Genomic DNA, 19,148 nt, shown 5'->3' with positions numbered 1-19,148 from the left:
TCCCAGGCCTTACCTCAGGTTTTGGTGGGAGAGAGTGCACAATGTCTACTTTAGTGGTTTGTTGGGATCTCAGGGCTCCTCAGTGACTCCAGCCTCTCCTGCATAGGTTCATTCCTGCTCCTCTAGGGGGCAGGAAACTGCCTTCTTTTCCCCCTCCTCTCCTGGGTTTAGTGATGCAGCATCTGTGGCAGAGTTCAGGGGCACTCTTGCCTTCACAGGCATTGGATCATCTCTGGGCAGCTGGAAGAGGAAGTCTTGATGCCACCAACATGTCAGGCCAGAAGGGAGGGGGCCAGTGCTGCTCAGAGGCCCCAAGGCAAACTGATTCCTCCACAGGGTGGCAGTGCCAGGCAAGGGCTGCAAAGCAGGTGACAAGTTTGTGTGAAAGCTTATATTTGCACTAGGGTGGATCCAGATCTCTGACACTGCTGCGGGAGGTAACACATCTGTTCAACTGGGCGGAGAACCACCTTGCATCTATCACTGTGGAACATGTATCAGGTGCTTCAAATACCAGGGTAGATTGGCTGTGTCTCTCCAGGACACATCTTAAGCAGAATTTGCCCATCTGCCCATGGTGTTAGAACAGATGGTGTTACACTTGAGTCAGCCCTGTATGGACCTATTCATGACTCAGCAGAATGCCAGTGTGAATAGTGCATAAGGAACACTGCGTTTTTTACCCGCATTCAATGATCCTGAAGTTGGACCCTATGTTTGTTCCTAAGGTTAACTCAAGTTTTGATAGGAACTAGGATGTCATGTTGCCTGCTTTCTGCCTCCACCCTAGATTGGACAAGGAGAGGGAGAGGCACTCTCTTGGACTTAAGACGAGCACACTGCATGTCTATCTAAAGGGAATGGAATCCTTCCACTTGTGTGATTCCCTGTTTCTCTCCTTCCAGCCCCAAACCATGGGAAAGAAGGTTTCAACTGCTACACTTTCCAGATGGCTGAGAGGATGCATTTCCAAGTGTTGTGAGGTTTCTGTTCTGACTTGTCTGCTGGGGTCACTGCTCTCTCTACTAGGAGTACCTCTATTTTGGCTGCCTTCAGCATCTCTGGGGGATATTTGTAGGGAAGCCGTCTGGTCTTCTTTGTCTACCTTTGTGAGACATTACAGGATTGATATCTGTGCGTCTGCCAAAGCTTCTTTTGGTTGGCAAGGACTACAGCCAGTGGTTCTCCAGTAGGGATAGGAGGTCCATAGCTGGTCCCGCCTCGCTGAGTAGCTGTGGTACATCCCATTGGATGATCCCCTCCACCCAGCAGGAAAATGTGACATTGGATCAACTGTGAAGGTTCATTTTCTGCAGGGGATGGAGGAATACTACCTGTCGTAAGCTAGTTTTGGTTATTGGCTGTAAGTTGGACAAATCTTTTTTATATGTGGGTTTCTTTGGGGTTTTTGTTTTGTTTTGCTTTGCTTTTTACTGGATGATGTTCTTCCTCAATAGTTGCAGTTCTTGCATTTTGTTCAGCTGGCATTTTGTATCCATGGGATGCACTGCTTTTCTCTGAGATTAACATGATATTTTCTTCTGAATTGGATTATCTTGTCAGCTGGAGGTGTTGTCCACCCACAGTGAGGTAAGATTTGTCTAATTTGCATATTCCTGCCTGTGGAACAAGTGGGAGGGAAAACCCATCCAAGGATCCCCTCCATCCCCTGCAGAAAATGGACCTTCATGGAGGTCCAACGTCACATTATCCTCATTCAAATTGGTCAGTTGAAACATTCCATTTCTGTTTCAGGGCTGGCCCTGCCATTAGGCAGCGTGTGAGACAAGCCACTTTAGGCAGCTGATTTTGGGTGCCATGAAAGGGCAGCAAATTGCTAGCTATTTAATTTATTACTGCAATTTTTCTCCCAGGGTGCAGAGATTGTGGAATCTTTTTAAAGTTCCAGAACAACTGATTAGTTTTAGGTAGTTGTTATTCTGTCCCAAGACTTCAAAATGTCTTGTGCAGGTCCTGTTCTGGATTTCATATGTTAGATTATAACTACGGCATCACCACCACATCTGTAAAGACACTGTTTCAATCAAGAGAAAATAATTACTTTAAAAATCAAGAATACTTTACTGATACTAGATCTGTGGTATGTTGTTAGATCTTTGGTATGTTCTAATGCTATACAACTTCAGGGTTTAGATACTTGAGTATGTGTTTAGCTATGATAGCTAAAACTTGGAGCTGAAGAATTCTGTTGATAAATGTTTTGTATTGAACCATACTGGGTGGAGTATTGTGTGTAATATTTTGAGACTTGTTTAACCAGTGTGGTGAATGTTGATTACTGACTCGGTGCCAGAGACTGAAACTGCATAGATATATACTTTTATATTTCTTCAAAGTTTTTGAAAGATGTTTAACTGACTGTTGTTTTACAATAATTGTATTACTGTAGCAAGTTCTGTGTAATTCTTACTTACTGAATAAAATATCATTTGGAAAACTAGCTTATAATTAGGATGGCAAATACTGACTGTAAATTCAAGGAAGATAAAACATGAGACCCAGGAAAACATTCATAGCCTGCATTTGTGTTTTATCTGTAGTGTGCACAGTACAAGGATTCCCCCTACCCCCCCATATCATGCATTAGTAGGCTTTAGACTAATAGCTGATGTCAACTGCACATCTTATTATATCTTCTTCTAGCCTATTTGTGGGAAATGCCTATGGTATAAACAAAAATAGGGACTGAATTACAGCTACTTTCTTACTGAAACATTTTGTAATAAGACGCTGCCTATCTATAAGCAGTTATTGGTACCATAATCTTCAAAGTGGAAATAACATTGATATAACATTGTTAGGAAGCTCTTCTTCACTGTATACAAGCAGAGTGCTACTTCCTTACTTCCAGTCATTTATTTGGCTTGGTGATAATTGTGAGGCTGGTCCCATTGTAGGAGTACAGTCATGTACTGTGCTTGTAGTTAGACAGGAAGGAGGTTGAGCATGAGACACCAAATTGCTATGATGTCTATTTTTTCACTCTGAGGGAATACTTCTAGTCACCCTTTGGACTATTGCATACAGTTCTTTGGTTAACAGCTGTGATTAGTAAAGGTTAAACAATGGAAAAAGTTGGATTTCCGTTCTCCCTTGCTACTGGCAACTGCCAAGAAACAGAACTCAGGTATTTGCATTTATTTTATACAATATGTTTATAATTCATGAGTAGCAATTTTTCAAGGTAGTAGGAAAAAACTGTTCCCCCCCCCCCCTTAGAAATCCGTATCTTTTGTGGATCACTAAGACACAGGTGACATAAACCATGTTGAAGTGCTTCACCTTTCTCTGCTTTCAAAGGCAGCTTTACCCATAGGGCAGGGGCAAAGGTCTAGAAGTTAGGCCTCTAGTTTAGAATTCTAATACTGTCTCTATATTTACTTCAGCTTTACTTTTGACATATAGTCTATATTTGTATCATAGGTTTCTCTGAACCAGTATGATGTTGTAAAGTGGTGTGTCCTGTTGGGGTCTAAATTAGGCACAAAAAGATATTATGAATTGATTAGTGCTTTGCTTTGCTTTGCTTTGCTTTGCTTTGCTTTGCTTTGCTTTGCTTTGCTTTGCTTTGCTTTGCTTGTGAAGAAAATGTGAGGTGTGGAAACACAGGTGGATCAAGCTAATGTTTTAATTGAAATAGTTCTTGTATTGCAAAAAGAAGCAGGATGACTAAAAATAGATGATTAAGTCCCCCCCCCATCTGTTTAAAAATGTGTAAAATTGTAAATACATAGTTGTTCTTAAAAAAAAAATACTAGATCAGTATTAAATATAGGCATGACAGTCCTATTGTTAGTCTGCCATCCTCGGATCATAAATCAATTGGTCATAGCACTTACATTGGAAGGGCTAAAAAGTTAGTGCTCTGGGGCTTGCCAGAAAGCATTTGGAATCTAAAGGAAACATGAGAGCCAGTGTGTGGTGGTAGTTATAGTGCTGGACCAAAACCTGGGAGATCATAGTTCAAATCCCCACTCAGCCATGAAGCTCACAGGGTGACCTTGGGCCAGTCACTGCCGCTCAACCTAACCTATTGCACAGGGTTGTTGTGGGGATTAAATGAAGTGGGAAAGAATCATGTCCGCCAGCTTGAGCTCCTTGGAGAAAGAAGCGGGATATAAATGCAAATAGCTCTCTAGGTTTCCTGTCACATCCCCAAACCACCAGAAAATTTTGCCACACTTCTGAGCATGTCTAAACCTCCCCTTCCCCCTTTCTTCCCTCAACCACGTCTGCCCTTCAAGTTTGAGCCTGGCGAGAAGTGGCTGAAAGGCCTTTGGATTTCATGCATCCCTTATTTTAGGATTGCAGCCCTGGAGTTGTAGTTTGTACTAGTCCAACTCAGAGTAGACCTTTTGAAGCTAATTAACATGTTTAACTTAGGCTCATTAATTTCAGTGAGTTTATTTTGAGTAAAATATAGATACAACCCTTAATCTCTAAACAGAACCATTGCTTCTGCTAGATACATCCAGGTAAAGGAGATTTATCAGATACGAATATTTAGGTGCCTGTGTATAGTAGGTAAAGGGTTTGGTAGGCAGAGTATACTTCATTGTCACCTGATAAAAACAAACTGATCTAGTCTACCCAATTAACTATTAAACCTTGCTTTGACCTATGAGTCATGGGTATTTTATTTTTGTTTGCTACTTTGTTTTGTAAGGGTGGAGCTAGCCCAGGCAGAATGAAGTAGAAAGGAGCAATACTGGAAAGAAGAAAAGACAAAATTGCCCAGTGTGTACATACCTATTCTCCTACATTTAGGCAGCAATCCTATACCTAACTGGTTGGGAGTAAACCCTATTGAACTTACTGGGATTTAATTCTCAGTGGATATGTATAGGACTATGCTGCTAACTTCACTGTTATGGGTGCTGGTTTTAATAGAGAGACCATATGGGATTTTTAAAAACAAATTTCATTTCATAGGTTTAAAAAAGGAAAACATACATATGATGAACAGATACAAGGTGTGGTTATAAGCATGAAGCAGCAGTATAAATAACACTGTCAATTGTCAATAAAGATGAGGGTGAGAGTATTCTTTGTTTCTTCCTATATGTATCTTTCATTTCTGTGAAACATTTTTTAAAAGATGGCTTTAGTATTATAATTTGCACAATTATTTAAGAAATACTTGAAGAAATGTTAGTAGGAAACGTAAAATGAATTAACCTTTTTCTTGATTTGAATCAGCTTTTGTTTCTTCGAACATTCTCCTTGTATTGCTAATACTAGAATTTGGGTTTGAATTTGGGAAATACAAACTAAAGAGATGCAGCAAAATCAAATTAAAATCTAGGATGTCAAGCAAAGATAGGCTGGGAAGTCTTCATATGACAGGACGTGACTAGAGATGTTCTATGGTTGTAATAGATGCTTACTATTGTATTAGATGTTGTACTAGATGTTTAAAAGAAGTGATCAGAAAAACTAGAAAGAAACAAATGTATGTAATGGGAAAATGCAATTATTATTATTTTATTAAAAAGAAATGTTTTCCCTTTCGTTTTAGCACTGCATCGCTGCTGATGAGGTGCTCTGAAGTCCTGACTTTGGGACTCCAAAACCCAGCCCGAACTAAGCACTTTTCAGTGCATTAGAGTTTCTTGCAGGGGAACAATGCTTGGGAGGTCACCTTCTTAGTGTGGCATTTAGTGCTGGGCTTCTTTAAAGAATACCTCTAGGCAGGAGAAGCCACTTTTGTCTCCCAGTGCTGTCATATGGAAGCATTTGCAGCCTAAGCAAACAACAACTTTCTGACCCCAAACATTGGGGGTCAGAGTTGAGGGCAAAGTCAAAGTTTTCCCAAGTCTCTCTCCCCCCACCCCATTCTTGGAGAGAGGAGATGGAGTTGCTTGCTTTGGCTGTGCATTCCTGTTTTCAGGAGGGTATAGGCACTTACAGCCAAACTGATCTTTTTGCAAGCAGCTCCACACTGCTCCTTTCAATTTCTGATTTTGGAAGTTGAAAGGGGCTGCAGGCGCTGCTTCGAAAAGCAGCACAGGGAAGAAGATGCAGTTTCTACTTTCCCCTCCTTGAGTCAGAAGCACTCCCACTGCCTATCAGCTGATGGATCCTGATTGTCTGATGTAGTGTGTGTGAGTGTGGCTTCCCTACTGTGGCTTAGCAGTTGTAGACGCAAGGGTGGCGAATCTCCAGCCTGAGGGTCAATCTTGGTCAGCTAGGGGAGCCAAGATGACCTACAAGACCATATCTGCCTAAATCACAGCCACCTGTCCATCAGCTGATGGCGCTGGTAAATGCCATAAGATTCCAGGGTGGGCTACAATATTAGAGTCTTCAATTATTTTTTAAAAATAAAACCATTAGAATTACATAAGACAGTTTCAAATGGTACAGAACAGTATAAATTCAGCAAAAGAGGTCGGTTCCACAAAAGAAAATACTTTAGGCTGGCAGAGGCCTGAGTAAAGTGATGCCGTGCAAGCTGTACAGTGAAGATGCTAGGTGGTAGTAAAGAATTAATCACATTAAATAATCATGCCACATTATTACAGTGGTTAGAGTGTCGTTTGACTGGCACCTGGGAGACCAGGATTCAGATCCCCACACAGCCCCACAAAGTTCACTGGGTGGCTTTGCACCAGTCACAGCCTCACAACCTAATCTACTTCACAGGGTTGTTGTGAGGATAAAATGGAAAGGAGGAGAAGTATGTATGCCACTTTGAGCTGCTGGGATTAAAGCTGGGATATGAATGTAATAATGCACGGGGAGAAATATTGATTGATTGGTCGCCTTTTCTTTTCTTTTCTTATGCTTCTGTATATCTGGAGAATCCTACAAGTATACAGAAGCCACCACTTAGTGACCCTCTTTTTCTGCCAAACTGAAAGGCACTAGATGATCCAAATTCTGTGTGAGAAGAGGATGATTAAATATCTCTGCTTAATTTTAAAGCAGGATATTCAGTGATGCTGCTTTTCTCTTTATTTCCAGACAGTGTCTTCAGTGAATCATGAAATATTTGCAAGAATGTTTATTCTGTTTGTTTCCCCCCCTAATATAGTATGATGCTGGCTATTATGTAACTTTTAAGATTGTCAACTTTAATTCCCCGTCTGTTACTGCCCCCCCCCCTGTACTTTATATGCTTCACTGCCAAATAAGGCAGCTTGCCAGGAAACTGTGACTCCTGAAGAAGCATGGAAAGTTAAGGGTAAAAAATGCTATAGCCAGAGAAACTCTATTCCAAATGGACTTGTGTAGAACAGTGATATCCAGTGACTTGTTAAATTAGCCACGGATGTTTATTATGTAACACTGGCTAAGGAGATATGTGGTACCCTCAGTCTTGTTTCAGACTTCGTGCTTCAAGTCAGACTGATGCAAAATTATGTATAGATGAAGAAAATTAGGTAATGTGATTAGGCAAGTTTCTGAATTGGACAGCTACGCATTTTACAAGAGGAGCATCCAAGTGAGATGAGGTAAGATTACTGGTGCAGAAATAGGATAGCGTGAGCTTGGATGTTAAGAGTTTGCTATACAAATATTCATTTTTTCAAATTTCTTTTTAGTGATGCTAATTGCTTTTTCAGTGCTTGGTTTTGGGAGGAAAAATATCTTAGAATGTAAGTAATAGATAGCTCTCCCTTTTTATATGTATTTGCCTGCTTCCTTTTTACATCTGTTCTCTCAGTTCTGTGTGAATGAAAGGTTAGATTAATTATCCACATCATATTAGCAGTCTGAATGGAGCATCCAAGCAAAGCCTTAAGACGTAACGGTGCATGCTTATACTTATACTTGTATACCACCATTTTCTTAGCAATGCTGAAGACATAAATTCAGAATGTACTGAATTTATCCATTCATCAGATATTAGAAATAATAGTAATTTGTTGCCTTGCAGCTCACTCTAAGCAGAGTATTAGACTCTTAATTTCAGGGTCGTGGGTTTGAGCCCCACATTGGGCAAAAGATTCCTGCATTCCAGGCTGTTGGACTAGATGACCCTCTTGGTCCTTTCCAACTCTGCAATTCTATGATTCTTCAATTTGTCAACTTTCCCTTAGTAAAGGATTTAAATTGTTGATGGCATTATGCGCAGCATTCCTATGTGCAGCCTGAAATTAAATCTGTATTTTGAAGTATGCAGCTAGGTAAATTCAATCTCCCCTTTTAGATATTAAAGACCTTTTAACATAAAGGGCATTGGCGGTTGTAATTTTGGTTTCTGGATTTTTTAGAGAGGATAAAAGTGACAGAACTACTACATTGAGTAGGCATCTAGCTGGTTGTCCAAGGGACAGCAGAGCACGAGGGAGAGGGACAAAAGCTCTACCTTCCAGCTACCCCATACTTGCTGTTTTCAGATAATTCATAGTTGAAAGTCCTAGACTGATACACTGCTTACTCGAGATGGGGTACAAATGTGCTGTGATGTTGTGCACAGGTGAGTGGTGAGCCTGTCAGCATCTCTGTTGATAGTCCATGGTTCACTAATTGTCTACTGTTGAATTGTATGCACGAAAATACTTGGTGTAACCATATTCACAATCAAATATACCTGACTTTGTAGTTTTCTCTTTAACAAGTTAAGTTGAAGAGCAGCACTTGTTTGCAGGATCAAATCTCCTTCCTCCTCCTCTGTTGTGCCGTAAATCTTGGCTTGTTCTGAATCTGGATATCATCCAGATGTCATTAGGGTATGAGACGAAGAGGAAAGTCAAGAGCAAACCATGGATCAGAGCCATGAAATTAGAGATGCATTGCCAAAGAGCAGTTTTTAGAGTCCAATCAAATACAAGGACAGGTAGAAACACATGAAGACATTCTGAGGGAGACTGGTAGGAATGCACGAAGGCAGATGAAAACAAATGAGTTGTGATGTTAGGGACAGCACACAGTGTTGTTGGCAGAACAGATGTCTGGAGGAGGAAAAGGAAGAGCAGATAGTGGAATTTCTTTAACAAAAAAATTCCTAGCTTTGGCATGGTCACGTAGTGAAAGCCCTGGCTTCAGACCCAGGAAGGATTGGGTTTAAGTGAGGAGATATGGTATCTGACAGATTTTCTCTTTATCTTGCATATATCATTCACACATTCTTGGAATGTTCAAGTGAAATAGTATTTTGACTATAAAATTGGAAACAAATTCATTTGTATATGTTGGTTAGGCTACAGTGAGGTTGCAAAGGGTCCCCCCCCCCCCAGTAAGTTCTTCAGTGATATATTAATACAGGGTTAGGTTTTGTGAGTAATTGTAATTTTTAACAGTTTCATAGTTAACTTCAGTTAGAAGGCAAATGTCTATGTAATGCCCTTTTAATATCCCACCACCTGCTTTTTCTTTTATCACTAGAGAGCTTTACAGAGTAGTTAATACTTTTTGTTTTTATGTTTATGTTCCAATTTAGCATGGTTGACTTTGTTAGTGGTGATGGACTCTCCTTCGTTGCAGTTTTTAAGCAGAGGTTGGATGGCCATCTGTCATGGATGGTTTAGTTGAGATTCCTGACTTGGGCTAGATGACCCTCGGGGTTCCTTCCAATTCTACAATTATATTATTCTATAGTATGTCATATAATGTAAATACAAAATTCTGGTGTAGTTAGGAAACCAGTAGGTAAAACTACAATGGATAGCATCTAGCAGTGTTTAATAATTTGTTTTCTGTAGCAGATCAACAGCTCAGTTCTATGCATGTTTACTCATAGTTTTATTTTTTTTAATGTCTCTGTTTTAATTGGGTTTTTAAAGTTTTGAATAGCTTTTATTGTTTTATATTGTATTTTCATTGTCGTTTAATTTGTTTTCTGATGTATGCAGAAAACATACGGGATGACTATATAAATGGATTCTTTTTTTAAAAATTACTCTGACATAAGTATACAGAACCTAATGGCATTTGCTCCCAAGTAAATGGCCACACTGGACTGTCTGCCATGCTTCCCCACCTCCTCAGGGCCATTTGCTACCAGCTATCTTGTGGGTAGGATTTTAGGAGAAAGAGGGAAACAAATTCTGATATCAGAAGGTTTCCCCTCTGCCCCCAATAGGGTTATCTACCACCAACTGCTCTGTGGGTAGGGTCCTGATGGCTTGAGGTCCAGTGCAGAGGGCCTTCTGGTGGTTTCCTCACTGCCAAGTTACAGGGAACCCAGGTAGAGGGCCTTCTCGGTAGTGGCACCCTCCCTGTGGAATGCCCTCCCACCAGATGTCAAAGAGAACAACAACTACCAGACTTTTAGAAGACATCTGAAGGCAGCCCTGTTTTAATGTTCGATGGACTACTGTATTTTAATATTTTGTTGGAAGCCGCCCAGAGTGCCTGGGGAAACCCAGCCATAATATATTATTATTGTTATGTTTTGATATAGATTGTGGTGATTTTATTAATGTATCTTGCTTTTACTTGTAATCCTTGGAAGGATTTGGCATCCTGAAAGGTGGGATATAAATAATAACAACAACAACAACTTGTCAAGTCATGTGGTCCATTGACAAACTCCTTAGCAATCCTTGGACACTTTAGGAACTTAATTATTACATAGGCTCCCTTCAGATTTCATGTCAAAAATGTTTACCATTGGGTTTCTTACTTTCCTTTTACAGGGTTTTTGTGAACAGAAGTCTAGCCATGGAAAAAATAAAGTGCTTTGGATTTGATATGGATTATACATTAGCCGGTGAGTGTATATGATGAATATGTATATTATCTATAATTGAACCTCACATCTACAGGAAGCAGAAATAGATTGGTATTCCTCATGGTAGCAGGTGTTTTTCTCAGTAGCATTCATTTTAGAGTAGGGAAGAGCTGAGTAGCACACAGATGCTGGGGACATGTTGCTGTCCTGATAGTTTTGACAAACATCTGGAGAAAAGTTGGCTTGTCTTTGCCATAAGGCACATAGAAGCGTCCATTAAGGGAGGTGTGTTGCCCATTTTTGCGAAAGTCTGTTCACTTTAATTGATGAACCCTGCCACTATAGATAAATGAAGTCCCTTAGGGCTGCCATCCTTTATATACATACCTGGCAGTAAGCCCCCCACAATACAGTGGGAGTTACTTCTGAATATATGTGTATAGGATTGCGCTATAAATATCTTTAAAGTATTTCCTCCTAAAGCTTAATCATATTTTCTTTTTCCTTTGTTCTGGGTAGTGTTGCTTCCCCTTGTTCCCAAATTTGCAATATTGGTGTAGTTTTCCCCCTCCCTCCAGATTAAGTTTACCTAAGGTCTCATTATAATCCATTAAACATTTTAAAGATATGTCTTTTTTCCTTTCAGTTGATACCACTAAATTATTGCTCCACTCTCTTAATGTTTGCTATTGAATACTGCAGTTTCTTTGTTTCTTCTTTCAAGCCACTTTTGCCTGTGTTCCATGCCTTCTGTGTGTCACTTCAGTAATCGAATTTATTTACAATGTTTATTTCACTGGCTTCCTCTAGCTGTAGCTAACCTTTTTTGGGCTGAGGATCGCATTGAGACTGCATGTCAACATGGATGAGACCAAAGTGTAGAGCTGGGTGTGGTGAGAACTACAGTTCTCAAGGCTATCTTCCCAAAGACACTCCCATTCTACACTATTTTAAATCATTTTTAATCATTATTTATTGATCATTAAATTTAGTAATAAAAATTAAAAGACAAGTTGTGGGGATCTTGGAGGGTCACAAATGTATTGCATCACAGAATCACAGCAGAGGAACCTTGGAAACAGTTGGTAAAATGTTTAATTTTTCTAAAGGGACAAATGGTGAGCAGGGGCTTGGAACACAAAGATGTTGGTATTACAGCCCTTGCAGAAGCAGTCAGCAAACTAAAAACAATAATGATTATAAAAAGGGCATATTTAGGGCAGTCCTTAGAGGGTGATAAAAAAACCCTTTTGGTATCACAGTGGGTGTCAAATAAATTAACTTTTCCAAGACAAGCAGCAGTTTCAGACCTCCTCTTTCTGCAGGAATGCTTATCTCTAGGCCTGAAGCCCAACACCTTGCATTGTCAGACCTTGACACTTCCATCTATTGTCTCCAAAGACCCAGATCGACATTGTCTACTCACCCATTCCATTCCTTCCACATTTTCCTTCAAGCCCCGCCAGTGCAACATAGGTTCCTCATCTGGGGTTTGCATACCACTCTATTGGCTCTACAATGACCTCCTTTTCATCCGCTCAAGTTGGTCCTGCTAGGCTTACTATCCTTTAAAGTCGTGTTCCTTGTAGCCATTACCTCTGCCAGATGCATTTCAGAACCACAGGCACTGTCAGTCATGTATGATTTTTTTTTTTTAAAGGCAACCTTTCCTAGTTTTTTGCTGGCTTTAAATAACCTAGGAAAGCTGGTCTGCCATGAGCAAAACAAAACTAAAAAACTAAAAAACCTAAGCTGATGCTTCGACTGGCTAGATTTGTATTCTGTAGAATATATGTAATAGTGGAGTATTCTTTTTACCCCTTCTCCAAAATTGGAGCTTAGACTAATTTACTGTGGCTCCTCAAGCTTCTCTGATAGGGTAGCACTGAAAACTAGCTTCCTACACCTAGAAGTTAGCTTCTAAGCTTCCTACACCTAGAAGTTAGCTTCTAAGTTATTACAGGATTTGGCTGCTAGCACACAGGGCCTTTAGTAATCTGAGCTGTTGCTTTAATTAAATAAATGGATATTGCTTTCTTATGCTTTTCCTTAACACATTTTTAGCTGGGGCAGAGATACTTTATCAACTAGGGCTCCCTGTAGCTCATAGGTGGCAACTTCATATTTCTATGGGTGAGATCTAGCATTGCATGAACAGCTTCTTCCAGTACAATGGGTCTTCTTCAAGCTCCCCAAATCTCCTCTGCAGATTTGAGGCACCCTCTGGAACAGTTTTGGGAGGCATGTGTGGACTGCAATATGGAGGAGAGAAACGGGAAGAGCCATTTTGCTATTGGAGTTCCTTTTGCACAAGTGGGCAGACATTCTGGGATCTTATCCCAGGAACCTGGCAAATCAGGCCTCTGGATTTTTTAAAAAAATATCTAACTAATGTTCTGTACTTGGGCATATTAGCCAAAAACAATAATTCTGTACCAGAGGATATTTCTACAAATACGTAATAACTTTTGTTTTATTACATGGTAGTACTTTCATTGAAAGATTCTGAGTACAATGGTACCTCAGGTTACAGATGCTTCGGGTTACAAACTCCACTAACCAGGAAGTGGTTGCTCCAGGTTAAGAACTTTGCCCCAGGATAAGAACGGAAATCGCTTGCCAGTGGCATAGCGGCAGCAGGAGGCCCCATTAGCAAAAGCACGCTTCAGGTTAAGAACAGACCTCTGGAATGAATTAAGTTCTTAACCTGAGGTACCACTGTACTTCTGTTTATGGTATCTTCTGTTCTGCAAGTATATTCTGTTAATGTGTCGAGGGCTGACTATACAGTTGTTCAAAGTCCATCAGGAAAAATGTTAATTAAAATAGTTTAGCATTCTGGCTTCCTAAATACATTCTCTTTATGACAGAAAAGCATCTAAGCCTGCATACTTCATAACTACTTATATTCCCTTGTTCTGTATTGCTATATTGTGCTTTGTTACATGTGTTTAGAGATTTACTCCTTCGTAGGGAAAGTTATTTAGGATGAGTGATTTGCATGAGTGATTTGCAGTTCTTCCCCAGCCAATGTTTTTGTTTTTCACCAAATGCAGCTGCAGTCTATAGAGGAAGATGAATATGAGGACTTAGACATTTTCACCTGGGTGCTTTTCCATTAAATGTCTCTTGTACTAGAGACAACCGAGTGTGCAAAATTGGTCTGGGAAGAAGGGTTTAGCTATCCCGTCCACTATTCTTCCAACTGACATTGGAACCTTCAATAGCAGCATTTCATTATAAGACACACCAAAACAATCCAGGACATTTCTACTTCTAATGTTTTATTTGGTGCTTTAATACTGACAAACGAGAAAGGGATGTATATCAGTGAATTAATGTAAAAAGGATTTTTTTTTGTAACTTCAACATTGTCAATATGAAAATATGTAACTACCATGGGTGGGTTCATTTGGGAAGGTGTCCTTGTACATTAATTGCTCTCGTCACTTTGGATGGCAACTAGTTGCTGAAGTGTAACTCATTTGGAAGTCATATAAACACACAAGTGGGTAATTTAAAATTTAATCATTGTGTTATATTAGCTAGCTTCATGTTTCAGATGCTTTGCCTTGTGTTTAATTTTGTTAGCCTACATCACTGGGTTAGTGATGTTGCTGTGTAAATTTCAGTTTGCCAGCATTGTAGTAATAGCAGAGAGTTAAGTTGGAAATGGTGTTTCGATCTTGGTTAGTTTCTGCTTCTTAATGAAGAGCTGGATCATAGAGGAGAATTAACTTTTAGACAGATGCAGGCAGGGCATTGTATTTAAGTTTATACATTATGGCACCAGTAGGATTTACTCATGAGGATTTACTTTTGAGTAAGGTTGCGTGGAAGCATACTTATTAGTTAGCTAATCTAGAAATATGTTAATATTTCCTCTCCTTCTACCCACAAGTTTATTCCATTAGCTTTAGGAAACAACTGTCTCAGATTCACCATGATATTCATTAGATAACCTTACATTAGTCACTTGATGAGCATATGTCACAGTGTTGTAGTGAGGGGGGAAATGGACTCTGCTCCATAAGCAACTTGGATGAAGGTGAGATACAGGCATGACTGATAAATACAATGTTTCCTTGTCACTCTGGACAACCTGATAAATTTTTGGTTAACCAGAAATTTGATTTCTTTGGAATAATGAACTGATTATAAGAGTTTCTACATATGTTCAAGCAAGTATAGATACAATTTCAAAGGTTTTGTACAGGATTTAATAATTTTGGTACAGGAGGACTTAATAATTTTGAATATCTCATTGCTCATGAGATATTCATATACAATGTATATGTAAACTTTCCAGGATATGGAGCAAATGGAAGATAATTAGTGTGTTTATATTGCTAATAATTCTAATTATTAATTATTAATTCTAATAACAATCTTGTATGGTATGCACAGTATTCTTTATTAAACCATTCTTCCTTCAGAAATCATTTTAGCAGACTTGGCAAATTTGTAATGTAGAAATTATGTGTTTGGCAGTAGATGTAATTTTTTTTAGGAAGCAAAGCTAACTGAACTGTGGAACTCCGCCAGCATTTGGCATAATTTTGTATTTCTCTTGACATCCTGGCTCTGATCCTAAAAAAAGGTAACTTAAGGAAGTTAACAGACAGAAGTTTTCTGTCTCCTATTTCCTGCTACAGCCATCTGAACTTCCTGTGGGTGGCCAGAGACCTTCCTGAACAATGTGGGGTGGGTCATGAGGAGCCAGCAAGGAACCATACCCCACTTTGCTCGGGTATGCCCTCGCCCTCCAGGTAGACTTTTGGGGGGTGCAGGTGTGAAGGCAAAAGGGAGCAGGGGACAAGAAAGTTATTTTCTATGAACACTCTTGTTGACTTGTTTCAGAATCCAAGCCAATGTTTTTTGTGAGACTACCTGGAATATTCAAAAACAGGACAGATCTTTTCTTATCTGACTTTCCAGATAAGCCATGAATGAGCCGAACATTCATAATTTTGTCACTGTTGGAATTAAAATTAATTATATCGCTTATATTGGGGTTTTGATATCTTACAATGTTTTGATTTCTCAAGTGTTTATAGCTATGAGGGTTAGGAGTTGTTGTTGTTTAAACTTGTTGAGATGCATAAGATAGTTGCTCAAAATTTATATACTCCTTGATTGTAAGAAAATCTCCAAGCAGTTTACAGTACACTGCAGTAATCCATCTTGAAGTTACTAGAGCAGAGATTACTATTATACCCTGCTCTCCTAGCTCAGGAATTGCCATGGCTGGCAAACCAACCAGAGCTGAAAATACACTCCATGCTAGCAAAACTACCTGGGCCTCAAGCAATGTTGTTTGATCAAGAGGCAGCCCTAAGCTACATACCTATTTCTTCAGGCAGGGTACAACTCAGTCCAGAACAGACAGCCTTCCCAGTTCCCAAATATAGGAACCACCCAGCAACATTAGCTCCTCTTTTGTCAGCTGTTAGTCTTAGTTTATTTTATTTTCAATGTTGGTGTCAACACATAGTTCACAGTGGAAATTGTTTGCAAAAATGTAAGTATAGATTTTGGTGGGCAAGGGTAAAACAGGAGTCAAACACCGAAGAACACGACAAAATATGCTGTGGAATATGAACTGTCTAAATTTGGAGTCAATTAAGGAGCTTGATCCCTTAATATAGCGGTGCCAAAGAAAAGGAAAGAGTATGTCATCTTGACAGTGTCAAATGTATCAAGTAAAATGTTTTTCTGATCTATTCCAAGTTTAGAAATATTGTCTGTTGTTGCTGTCAGATACCTGAATAGATGCTGGCAATATTTAGTGCTATATTTATAAGATACTTTGTGCCAGGGGAGTAGTGATTCCTTCTTAGCTGTCCTTAAGAAATCAGGAACACTGCCCCACTCACCTTATTCTTTGAGTAATTCCCTGTGGCTGCCTTAATAGCAGTTAAGGAAAATGCTGAGATGAACCATAACCATTTTTATCCTAACCAGCAGTGGCTGCTGGTGCCCACTGAAGCCAATGGAGATGCTTGGAAATGATCTTTGGCGATCACTCGTTGCCAAGTAAGATTGTCTTCCATAAACACAGTTTTAACAGTGGGTTCGTAAGTGACTAGAGAGGCCAATTTTGGATCCACACGTACTTCCACAGTGAGGACATAGGTTTCCAGGCAGGAGTTGATCATGGTGAGGGTTTGCCAAGCGTGCCTTCCTCTTAGTACGTTTCTCCCTTTCATCCTGAGTTCGAGCATCTTCAAAGCCCATGACACCTTTGGTAAAGGCTGTTCTCCAATTGGAGCGCTCACAGGCCAGTGTTTCCCAGTTGTCGGTGCTACATTTTTAAAGATTTGCCTTGAGAACATCTTTAAACCTTTCCATTCTTGAGTTGGGAATAGAGTAGTTGCTTTGAAAGATGGTAATCTGAACAACATGACCAGTCCAACAAAGTTGTTTAAGAATCATTGCTTTGACACTGGTGATCTTTGCTTCTTCCAGTACACTGGCATTAGTTCTCATTGGACCCATCCCCTGCAGCTTCTTTCTTTTTGTATCAGACTTTTAAATTTTCCAAAGTGTGTTATAGTTTTTTGTCCTTGCAACAACTCTGTAAAAGTAGGACACAGTACAGTTTTAGTGGTTTTGCAGAGAAACAGCTGGACATGCTGAACATTGAGGAATGATTCTGATTTGTCTTACTTGGGTTCAGAGGCAATGCCCAGTTTCCTTTGGGGGGGCACACATATGTGTTATGCTAATTTCTCTGCCCTGGTTGGCTGAATTGCTGGATTGCCTTTAAGGCTGCAAACGAAGAAGGGGGAAGGAGCAAAAGTGCCTGAGGGTGTCCTACCAGTTACTAAGTAAATATATTCTACTGCCTTGAGATGGGTTGGAGGGGTCTCCAGAGCACAGCAGTAGTTTTGGCTTGGGATTGGCTGAGCAGTGCAAATGGCGACATAAGTTCAAAACTAAGGAGTGTGGATGGAACAGAAAATGTTTGAGAAAATGTTTATTTCTTTGTGGACATATGGTCAATGGTACATCAAATCTTTTCTGAAGAAGTTGTTAATTTGCTATTTTTAGAAACTGTATTAGTTTACTTGGATGACAGATTTGGATGCATATGTGTTTTTTATGATGCTGCTTAAAAAAAATAGTTCATTGATGGTAGTTTAAGCTGGAAACATGCTTAAAGTTTGTGATGGTGCCCAATGAATTTTGTACTGTCATTAGACAAAAGTGTATGTCTTACTGTTGCTTCTCATTAAATCATTAACTAACAGACTACTAATTTGTGAGACATGGTTTGCTGAGGAATTGGACCTGGACTGAAACTCCAAAAAACTGCAGAAAGCAAGCCTAACAGCAGAAAAAGCAGCAGGATTCTCTTTCCTTAATCTGCTTAATGATCATTGAGCACCTTAAAGTCAGTGGGTGATCTCCAATTGTTGCTCATTGGACTAGTGGAAACATCCCTTCTTGGGAAAGGCAATTTTGACCAATTACCCCTGCCCACTCTAGCCCAATGTAGCTCCAACACCCTCAGCTGGAGAGGTTATCAAATGAAAGATGCCGCATTGTCCAACAAAAGGGCCTTCCTCTCATACAGTAGCTACTAAAAATCTAACATGTTAGATTGCTTCCTCTGCCTGAATCAAAGCAATTACTAGTGATAAGTCTTGTTTATCCAGCTATTTATGCTGGTTATTGTCAAGAAACCTATGGTGCAAGAAATAATAACTTCCCAGATTGGCTATCAAAATTGTGACTGTTGCAGAAGAGACATTTTTACAGGGTATGGATGCTGCTGCAAATTTTGAATTGGTCAGTGGTCTGCAACAGAATATATGTATATTTTTTTCTCATAATCTTTAGAACTCTGTTAAATAGATTTATGGGGGAAAACACATTTTCTTTTCTTTGTATCTTGCCTTCTGTCGTGGCATGGTATATGTGTTTAGCTTCTGTAAGGTGGTGACCTCACGTACACTCAGACTATACTTTGGAATAAATACCTAAATGCATGTGTACTAACATGTGGCAGGTATATAATTAGATTTTTTAGAATCACACAATGGAAAACATGGAGGTGTAAGAATAGCTGAAGGCTCCTTGTAATCTCTGAAGGGCCAGATGTGAGTATAAGACTAGATTATTTCAAACAAAGCAGAACCATCTCTAGAGTTCCCACATCTTGTGCTTGGTTGTGACCTTCCCAACTTTGTTAAGAAATAGTTTCATCATATCATAGCTAATTCTCCAAAGTATTGGAGTATTCAAAAATTGGAGTATTAGAAGTATCCAAAAATTGGAGTATTAGAAGTATTCAAACCCCAACTCAAAGTTGCTTAATCATTGAATTTTATACTTACAGCAGTGTAAGTGTTACCTAGAGATTCTAAGTAAATAATTTATTTACTGACATGGAGATTTATTATGGGAATATTGGAATGTAGTTAATAGTGCAAAAATGTGGTTCAAAATATAGTTTATAGCTGCATTTTAGTTAGTTACAGCATATAATCCATTGCATATT

At 39.5% G+C, this 19,148-nt stretch overlaps 1 protein-coding gene across 15 annotated transcripts in view; it reads left to right on the top strand.

The window, feature by feature from the left end:
• NT5C2 (5'-nucleotidase, cytosolic II) overlaps positions 1–19,148 on the top strand; it is an 82,538-nt gene that overhangs the window by 13,288 nt on the left and 50,102 nt on the right. For 13 of the 15 annotated variants that reach the window (XR_014511646.1, XR_014511647.1, XM_083441550.1 and 10 more), the window contains one exon: positions 10,608–10,681. The exons of the other annotated variants lie outside the window; for them this stretch is intronic. Coding sequence is in view for 6 of the 13 variants with exons in the window: in XM_083441550.1 (XP_083297676.1) it covers positions 10,608–10,681 (74 nt within the window). In the remaining 7 variants the exon portion in view is untranslated. The remainder of the gene's footprint in view (positions 1–10,607; positions 10,682–19,148) is intronic. 15 annotated transcript variants of the gene reach the window in all.

The sequence above is a fragment of the Podarcis tiliguerta genome (genome assembly GCF_965153285.1).
Source record: "Podarcis tiliguerta genome assembly, chromosome: 5".
In the NCBI taxonomy this organism is placed as follows: domain Eukaryota; kingdom Metazoa; phylum Chordata; class Lepidosauria; order Squamata; family Lacertidae; genus Podarcis; species Podarcis tiliguerta.
This window is presented reverse-complemented; position numbering and strand designations above follow the sequence as displayed.